Source organism: Pinus tabuliformis, chromosome 5_1 (assembly GCF_031772625.1).
Source record: "Pinus tabuliformis cultivar Carrire ecotype Pingquan chromosome 5_1, CPIR1, whole genome shotgun sequence".
Lineage (NCBI taxonomy): Eukaryota > Viridiplantae > Streptophyta > Pinopsida > Pinales > Pinaceae > Pinus > Pinus tabuliformis.
In genome coordinates, this window is record NC_142305.1 from 796,004,382 (window position 1) to 796,014,656 (window position 10,275).

The 10,275-nt window shown below is 39.1% G+C and overlaps 1 protein-coding gene across 1 annotated transcript; it reads right to left on the reverse strand.

Annotated features, from left to right (window-relative positions):
- Positions 1 to 2,405: 2,405 nt before the first annotated feature.
- LOC149167347 (uncharacterized) lies at positions 2,406 to 8,617 on the reverse strand. Its single transcript, XM_089430449.1, has 4 exons — positions 6,610 to 8,617; positions 4,944 to 6,520; positions 4,521 to 4,865; positions 2,406 to 4,373 (listed from the first exon to the last, which is right to left on the reverse strand). Exons 1-4 carry the CDS (start codon positions 8,615 to 8,617, stop codon positions 2,406 to 2,408), a joined length of 5,898 nt encoding a protein of 1,965 aa, XP_089286575.1.
- Between the last annotated feature and the right edge of the window lie 1,658 nt (positions 8,618 to 10,275).

The following is a 10,275-nucleotide window of genomic DNA, read 5'->3' on the forward strand; positions in this document are numbered from 1 at the left end:
TGCATCACACCCTTTTTTTAAAAGACCTATTTTTTGACTTTAAATTTTCTAGTGTATGAAATGTAAATAATTATTTTCTAAATTTGATAGTTTTTGAAGTGGTCGTTTTCTTCATATTTTCTTGTTTTTTATTTTAATTTTAATTTTTTTGTAGTGAGGTTTTTATTGTTTTGCATTTTTAAATTAGAAAGTCGATATTTTGAATTTTAGATAATCTACATATTTATACATCCTTAATTAATTTTTCAATCCACATGAAATAATTGTTTCTAAAAAACAATATTTTTTAACAATGGACACAAAAAAAACTATTTTTAACATAAATATAACAAAAAAACTACACATTTTGATAATTTTTTATTAGAATTGACATGTCAAAATCACAATTTTTGTACGAAAATTTTAACTAAAAATGGTTAAATAATAGTTTTTTTTAATGAATTTCATGTCAAAAAAATAATAGTAATCACTTTTTTTTCAAAAAATAATGATTAACTTGAAAATCAATGCGAAAATCACATATTACAAGTATTGAACACATAACAACCTTAATTGATTGATTATTCTTCTCATAAAATGTCAAAGTCAAAACATTGCAAAGCTTGATTTCCAAGCATAACTTAAATTTAATCAACAATGTCACATAATCCAAACTCTTCGTCCTCTAGAGTTTCATCATTGTCTTCTTCCACAATATTTTCTGCTTCCTTTTGCTCATTTTCTTCTTCTAATGGATCTTTGATGTCTGCGATTCTCCCAATGTATGTCTTTCCAAACATTCCATGTAATGGTGGTTGGGGTTCCTTTGCCTTTTTTGCCACACATGATTCACTAAAGTCCCCTTTCTTCAACCCAATTTCTTGCATTGCATCTGGAAGAAATTGAAGAGCATTAATTCTTTGCTGAATGAAATTGCACTGTAATGGATCTTTCTCAATTGCAATGCAATGTCTTCCTTTTTGAAGGCAACATGCTAGTGTTGTACCTAATTATCAAGTACAAAACAAATAATGAAGTAAATTAGTAAAATGACATATTAATTAAAAAAAGAACATATTGAAATTCAATTCCATATAATAAAACTTACCTGAGCCAGAAAATAAATCCAGAACCCAATCTCCTTCATTTGAACATATGTCTATAAGATAGTTAATCAATAATTGTGGTTTTTGATAAATATTATCTCTCATTTTGTTTCTTTGTCTTCATATGTTAGTTTTTTCACAACAGCATCATAATTCAGTATTTGGCTATGACTCTTTCCATCCACCCAATTAAAAGTCATAGACATATGGCTATCATCTTTTGCCAAATTATCAATATGAATGAACTCACAGTCATTTATAAATTGTTGATCTTCATTGTTAAGAAGATTTGACTTTTGCCTATAACATGAAATAGTAAAAGTTCAATTAACTTGTACATACATGAATTTTTCAACATTAATCAAATATACATTTTAAACGTCTTACCATGTAAGCTGCATCCTTGAATTTGTTTTCCCCTTGAAGATTGACAATATCATTGCCAATTGTGTGTTTGAATGAAATGTCACAAATCTCCATAATGGCGATGACGTCACTTCTACAAATCCCGCAACCACTTTATTAAAAGCTTGATAAGTATAAGAGTCACTATCATAGTAAATCTTTGGAATATTGAAACCATGGGGAATATCTACAATAACTAGGGCATAATCCCTTTTTGGTATGAGTTTAGCAATGTCTTCACAGTCGCCTTGTATTAATTGATATTGAATAGTGTCTAGCCCATTCCAAATGAAATGATTAAGAGTTGGATCAAGTTCAACATTCTTAATACGTTGCTTCCTCGGTGTTTCGATATTTATTTTTTCAATAAAAGTCTTGAAACTGTCTGGTGCTCCATTATCTTCCTTTCTCATATTTTCTTAAATAAACAAATATGTGTAAGTTTTAAATTAAAAATAGTACACAGATGAATAAAAATGAATGTATAAATCAAGATACTTTTTTTTTTCCGAGGAAAAAAGCAAAACTTTTTATTAAGAAACCATAAAAAGTTTATATACATATTGTTCATAAGCCATACTGTTGGCTCAACTGTTCACAATCTGCTCAACCATCAGGGAGCTGTTCTGCTGTTTTAAGAACCTGTTATAGTCTTCCTCCCGGGAGGATGCATAGTCACAACTCAAAATAACATAATGAAACCTGGGGCCTCCTTCGACGAAGGATAAACAACCCCATACAACCAAAATAAAATGTCTGAAACCATGTGGAAATATAACAAAAATAATAATAAGAGTCTGTAAGCTGTAATCTATAAGCTGGATAAAAAGACTAGTAAGGAAATTATATACAAAACCTAAACTGTAGAAATATATCTGAGAAAAGTGCTGTCAAAAAAGGAGAAAAAAACTGTGGTCAAAAATGCTGAGCATATGGAGGCTGATCTGTTCTGTAAGACTGCCCCTGTCTGGTCTCTTCTATTGCCCAGCTGCCCGGATCCTGTTGAAGACCAGCCTTAGATAGCTGATCTGCTTCCTCATTCCTGTCCCTGTAGATATGGCATATTGAAAACCTGTTAAAAAATGTCTTCAGATAGTAAATTTCTTCTACAATTGTCTTCAAAATCTGATTTTGACAAGATGCAATTCCATTGACCCAGTTTATGACATTTAGTGAATCCCCAAAAATCTGTATAGAGTTGATGTTTCTGTGATGGAGCCAGCATAAAAGGTATCGTAAGGCCGATAGTTCAGCATAGTTATTTGTGCCTGTACCCAACCCGACAGAAGCTTTTAAAGAATGTTCCGAATTTATGTGTATGCACAGGCCTGCTCCAGCCCTGTTGTTTTGGGAAGCCCCATCAAAGAAGCCACAAGGAATGCCCTCCTGAATATTGATATGTCTTTGTTTTGTTTTGGATTTTTTGTCCTCAGGTGGAGGCAAGGCAGAATATATGGCTGTGATATTAGTGGCAATAACAGAAGAAGGTGTATCCTTATCTTGGAACAGACTCTTGTTTCTAGCAAGCCATACACCCCAGCAGAAAATAAGGGGCAGGTTCCTCAAATTCCCTTCCGGATAGGTTTGCCACCATTTCCTCCAAGCAGCATCCAAGGGGTCTTGCCCCCACTGAGCTTTAACCTTGAGAAAACCAGTGACCTCCTCCCATATCTTCCTTGAGAAAACACAGGTGGTGAAAAGATGATTGATGGTTTCCTCATCAGATTTGCACAAAGGGCATCGCCCTGGCCCAGCTAAAAACCTTGTCTGCAATGTTTCCCATGTTGGGACCTTCCTTTTTAAAATGCACCAGAGAAAGAGCCTGGACTTGGCAGGGCATTTGAGTTTCCATATATCTTTGGCCCACCATTCCGGAGCTCCCCATCCTTTCTTTCCCATTAGAAAACAATATCCATCTTTTGGGGTGTACCCCCCAGATTTGCTTTGTGCCCACATCAAGCAATCAGGTTCATCTTTTATCCTGACATTGGATCGTTGTAGTTCTTTGATGAACCCCTCCCATTCGTTCTTCCATCTTACATTTAACCCTAATTCTTCATCATCCTTCCAAGCCTGTCCCCAGATAGTAGACTGTCCAACTCTTTCCACCTGATTTAATGATATAATACCTTTAGAATCAAGGTGTCGAAGAAGCCCTGGGGATAAAGCAAAAGCTTCATTGCATCCAACCCATGGGTCTCTGCCAATCCTGATCTGTCTACCATCTCCCACTTTCCATGCTAAACCTTGCTCGATCACTGAGAAGGCATCCACCGTGGCCTTCCAGATTGCTGAAGAATTTTTTACCTTCTTATTTTGACTCCGGATCCATTCTTCCAAAGGCATTGGGTCAATGTACTTCCTTTTCACCACCCTTGTCCACAGGTTTTCCATGGTTATTAGCCTCCATCCTGATTTTGCTGCTAATGAATTGCTGAACTCAGGGAGTCTTTTTATCCCCCACCCTCCCCATTCTTTTGGTCTGGCCACTTTATCCCAAGCCACCCAGGGTAAACCCGAGGATTCCTTTGTTCCTGCCCATAGGAATCTGCAACAGATTCTTCTGATTTTCTCCATTACTCCTTTAGGAATCCAGGTTAGTGCGGCCCAGTAAACTGGGATGGCTAACAAGACTGATTTAATAAGGGTCAACCTACCAGCTCTGGACAGCCATCTAAAGCTCCAGTGTGATATTCTGGATTCTATCTTTGCTATGAGCCAGTTCCAATCTTCTTTTTTGTATGCAGCAGGCTTTAACCAAAAACCCAGATATTTGAAGGGAACTTCCAGAGGTTGACTGGGGAAAGGAAATAGATCAGCCATTTGATTTCTTTCCCTTCTTTCAAAATCTGCCATACAAGCTTGTGATTTCCCAGAATTAATCTGCATTCCAGTTGCTTTTAGAAAAAGATCAAAAATGCATTTTAACTCCTTTAGTTCACTGCAATTACCATTGGTGAAAATCAAGATATCATCAACGAAAAGAAGGTGAGTGATGAAGAGATTGATTGCTACCTCGATACCTTTTACCTTCTCCTCTCTTCTGGCTTTGTGAATCAGTCTACTGAGCCCTTCTGCCACAAGGAGGAACAGGAGAGGGGATAATGGACACCCTTGTCTGAGGCCTCTCTGGCTGTTAAAGAAAGAGGAGGCTGCTCCATTAACCAGTACTGCAAAGCTGACATTTGTGATGCACCCCATGATCCAGCTGACAAAAGGATAGCTGAAACCCACATGTGTTAGCAGCATCCTTAGGTAGAGCCAGCTGATCCTATCATATGCTTTGGATAGGTCGATTTTGAGAACAACTCCCTTCTTTTTCTTCATTTTGACACTATGGATAACCTCCTGGGCTACTCCTATGGCTTCATGGATCTGTCTTCCATCCAGGAACCCAAATTGTTCCATTGATATATTTCTTGACAGGATTGGTGCAATTCTGAGAGCAATAACCTTTGAAATAATCTTGTAAATGCAGTTACACAAAGAAATTGGTCTAAAGTCTTCAAAACTTTCCGGCTCATCCTTCTTGGGAATGAGAGCAATAAATGTTGAGTTAAAAGGTCTATAGACAACTCCTTTCAGCCTAGATTCATCAACTACTTCAGTTAACTCAGCTCCAATTTGTTCAAAAAAATGGAGAAACAGTTCTATAGTCCAGCCATCAGGGCCTGGGCTTTTGTCTTTGCCCATGAGCTTCATAGCTGTTTCAATCTCCTCCTTAGTAACCGGAATTGTAAGGTCTTCTGCTTCATCTTCCTCAATGAATCTAGGAAAACTTTGCACAGTTCTAAAGACTTCTGCAATAGTAGCCTCTCCCTGGTCTGCAAAAATATTTTGAAAATGTCTTTTTCCCAAACCAGAAAGCTCTGGGAAGGAGCTGACTTCTCTCCCTTCTTCATCTTTAAGGCGCCAGATAGTATTTAAAGATTTCCTTCCTTTTGCAAAATTATGGAAAAACCTAGTGTTCTCATCCCCAGATTTTAGCCAAGTTGCCCTACTCTTGATCCTCCACTCTTCTTCCCTTTCCAAAAGAATTTTATTTTGCTGCTTCTCCAAGTGAAGGATTCTGTCCTTTGAGACTTGTGAGGAGTATCCATCTGACTCCATACTCTCCATCTGCTTCAGCTCCTCCCTTATACTGATCATCTCCGCATTTTGTTTCAATTTTCTGTCCTTTGCCCATGAAATTGTGGCTTTCTTCAGTCTTTTTAAATTCTCCATGAACAAAAAACTTTTATCCTCGCCTGCATTGTGATCAGGGTGAATCCATGTTTCTTTAAACAGATTGCAGAAAGTGGAATCTTGGAGCCATGCGGGATTGAACTTAAAAGGGGCAGGAGGTTTGTGAGGAGGAATAGTTATGTCTAAGAAAATCGGGAAATGATCCGAATTCCCTATTTCCTCAACCCACTGTCTGATCAAAGGAGCTTTAGAAGATAATGACTCCGTTAACAGAAAACGGTCTATTCTTTTGGCAATCCGGCCTTCTCCTATCCTTCGATTCCTCCAAGTCGGCTTAAGCTTGAGCGGGGAGGGATCTATTAAATTATTCTCCGTGATGAGGTTGTAGAAAAAATCAGTAAGGGGATCTTCTCTCGCAGATGGACCCCAAGCTTCAGCTCTACCCATGGAAAAATTTAAATCACCTCCCATAATCATCAAAGGTGATTTCATAATAGATTTTGTCATCAAATCTTCCCAGAAGGAATCCCTGCCCTGACATGGCCCGTAGATATTTACTAAGGTGATGGGGAAAGTGAAGTCTGGGGATATTATCTCCATGCCCATAACATTTTTCATCCCCCAATGGTTGATGACTTTTACCCGCCCTTCTTTGTAACCAATTGCAATGCCCCCCGAATGACCAGAGGCATCCATAGCAATGAAAACCCACCCAGGCAGAAGGGATTTAAGCATAGGTTCAATCTCGGAAGCCTTCCCCAGGGTTTCTTGCAAAAAGATAACATCTAAATTGGAGTTAGATATCCAATCTTTCAAGGCCAGTTTTTTAGGTTTGCTGGCCAAACCTCTGCAATTCCAGGATGTCAGGATCATTTGATAACACCCTCAGGGGGGTGAGCTGCTCTAAGAACCCCCGGGATAGAATATTGTTTACCATCTGCAACATCCAATTTAGCTTTTAGTTTTGCCTTGGACATATCTGATTTCCGTCCTCGTTTGTTTTTGGAACTGTTCTGTGAATGGATCGGTCCCAAACCACCTACAGACCCCTGATCCTCATGATTCCCTCCCAAAGATCTCAGGTTGTAAGGGCAAGGAGGCCGAGTTACTGGGAGTGACAGGGGAGGCCATTTGTCTTCACAATTTATATCCAGAGACGGTAAGGCTTCAGCTATGGTTTCCACATTCGGGCATGACATTATATGTTCCATATTATCAACATTATTATTTTCTTGCTCTTGATATGATGAGGATGCAATATTTATTTTTACAGAATTATGCTCAGGAGAAATAAGAGAGGAAATAGGGGTCCCTGAGCACATACCCTTTTCCGTTTCGTCGAGTATGGTTTGATTTGCCTTGTCTTTCTCGACGAACCCTTCCACAGCTTCCGCTTCTTTAGCTATTTCCTCCACAGCTACCACCGGATGCATGACATTTGCCACAGCAGCCTCCTGAATTTGTTCACCTTCGTCCTCTGGACCCTTCACAGTCTCCTCTGTCTCCAAATTCTTTGGTTCTTGCGTCTCCGGCATTTCGTGCTCCATCGTCATCTGAACATCTGCTTGTGCATTTTCTCTGTAAGCTGTAGTCCTTCGGAAATGTCTCCTTCTTCTCATCTGTGGACAATCTTTTGCCAAGTGCCCATACTCGTGGCACCGATGGCATCTAAATGGCAGGTATTCGTAGTCTAATATCTGCTCATATACATAGTCATTGAATTGAAGGTTAATTTTTTGTGCCAAGCCTCCGCTCGGGTTGAGCATGACTAGTATGCGCGCTATTGCCCTGTTTTTCGTTGTCAAGAAGGTCATATCTGCTTCCAGGTATACCCCCAACCTATTACCAATAGATTTGAAGACTTCCTCTGTCCAGAGAAAGGATGGTAAACCCGGAGCACGCACCCAAACAGGAAATTCATCCGTTCTCTCCTTGATTGCATCAAATAGAGGGGTCCATTTCTTTAGCAGAACTGGAATGTTCCCTATGTGCCAATTTCGCTGAAGTACCCAATCTGCCGATTCTCTATCTTCGAATCTGAGCTTAAACCATCCTTTTGCTAATACTAGGGCTTCAAACTGTAAAGGTCTATCTGTTGCGAAGCATTTCTCACCCCAATCTTGAAGAAAATCAGAGGTATATTTCTTACCTCTAGCTCTGCCGACCAAGGTACAATCTGCAACAGCTAGGGCTTCTACCATAGACACCTCCATCCCAAGGACCAGATTGCCTGCTATCGCCTGAGATCCAATGGGTCTTTGCGGTTTTCTTTTCGCTCCTTTATATCTTAACTCTTCCTCCGACGGTCTTATTCCTTCTCGTCCATCATTCCTTTCAGATGTTATCTGTGCTGTGCCCAATAGAGGTTCTGTCTCCAACTGTGACGGGAATTTACCCAAAGGACCCGAGTCGCCATTCCCAAAGGGAAAGAACTCAGTCTCCAGACCATCAGTACCTGCCTGCCCCCCCACTGAAGAAACTCCGGGATCGCTTGCTGAAAAACCTATTTGGTATTGGTGTTCTCTTGGTAGGGTAACCCTCGTAAGCGAGGGAAAACCTCCTGGAGCCCTAGGTTGTTCAAAACCTGCTGAAAGCCCTAAGTGGGTTATATCTTCTAAACCCTTAGAGGCTGAAAACCGTGTTATCTGTGATTTGCCCTTTGGGTCAGTGGGCAAACCTTCCACATTCACCCCACACGACACTGTTTCTCTCGCTGTTTGTTTGGGGACGCCCGCTGAACCAGCATTGTGAACCACGCTGCCCGAATCCTTACCTTGAGATAAAAACTGAGGAGTTTCCACCTGTGATACAGCCTCCAGACTTGGCAGTTCGAAAGTCCCAAAATAATGTTCCACGTTCTGAGCGGTGATATCCTTCCCCCACATGGAGAGGATGTCTTCTACATCTGGGTCCAGGGCTAACACATCGGCGGGGTTAACCATGGTTCGAACCGTTCCAATGTAACACGACAACCGACAAAACACTGTAGGTAACCTTCACGGGGGCTTGTTGGTTGAAAACGGAAAACAGGCGGAAAAGAGTAACAGTAATAAGGTTAAGCTTACAAAACAAAATGCATATACCAAAGCTCAAATAACCTCCACCTGCCAGTCGACTTTGCAGAAAGATGGCCCCCCGCGTCGGCAGCTGTGCAAAGCTTCTGACCCTCTCTACCTAACCGAGACCTGTGCGCGGTTCCGCCCTCTGCCCAGGTTTCGAAACCCTAACCTGCTCCATTCCCCTCTTCCATTGGATTATTGGAGTTACTTGAGCTTATTTTACTATTCCATTTTTCTTTTTAACTATGATTGTGGCATAGATAAGGGCTTTGGCAAGATTTTTTTCTATCATTTGTTGCAAATCTACAATGTTTAGTAGCCATTTTCATTATTAGGGATGTTTGTCATCCACAACCTAAAGTGGTTTCTTTTCATCATCAAGATACTTTTTTAAATGCAAGATAAAAAGATTTTAATGTTGATGTAGAGTTTGAATCTGGATAGTTGTGTATAACATCATCCCAACTATCTTCATTCAACAATCTAACCATTTGTTCTTGAATTTTCATGTAAACTTTGTGACTGCATAGATAAAGTAAGAAAAAATTAATATAATGATATGTATAAAAAATATTACCAAGAACAACATGTTTTATTGAAAAGATAACTATAATCTAGAAATAAATAAAAATAATTCAGCAAACTAACTTTTGAAATTCTTCAGACATTTTCTCCAATGTTAATTCCCCTGACCTCACACGAGATAATACTGTTTTGACAATTTTTTCATCTTTCTCTCCTTGCATCGCCCTCCAAGGTGTGATAGTCATATCGTCTGGAAGATGCTTCAGTTCAGGAGCTGATTTACTATTGCTACATATCAATGGCTTAGACTTTTTGACCCTCTGGTTTTTAATGCCAATGTCTTCCCACATGCTAAAAATCTCATCAATCAACTTCCAAACATCTCCAGTTCTAAATGCCAATTGGAAAATGTTATCAACACTCTGAATAAATCATTATTTTTGTTGCCTTTTCCACCTTTTGAATTAGTTTTCTCTTCAATTTGATAGCCTATTTCCATACAACATTCCTTTCGGAATTCTGCAGTAATATTTATTCTATCCCCACCACATTTTTCTTGAAATTCAATATGAATAAATCTAACCCTTTGGATGAAAGTCATAGACATCCTATATTCATTATCTGAATTATGATCCCATGCCACTTACTTTGCTTCTGTTTTATTTAAACTAGCATAAATGATGCATTTCATTGTTTCAAAACGTGGGTTATTAAGATATTCCTCCATCAATTGTCTTTGAGCTTCTACAGAATGGTTCCCCCCAACCACATAATAATTGTATTCAAAACATTTTGACTTATCAAATGCTTCTTTGTTGGGAACTTGAAGTGGATCAACAAAAAGCACATAACTAACCATATGAGCATATGGATTGTACCTCATCAATGTCTTCAAGTTGTGAACATGCACATGATGTGGCTTTCTGACTTGATATTGGCATTGTCCTTCACTTGCCTTATAGGTTTGTCTGACATTAAGCTGAAATGTATGACCACCATCAATTAAGTTTCTCTTT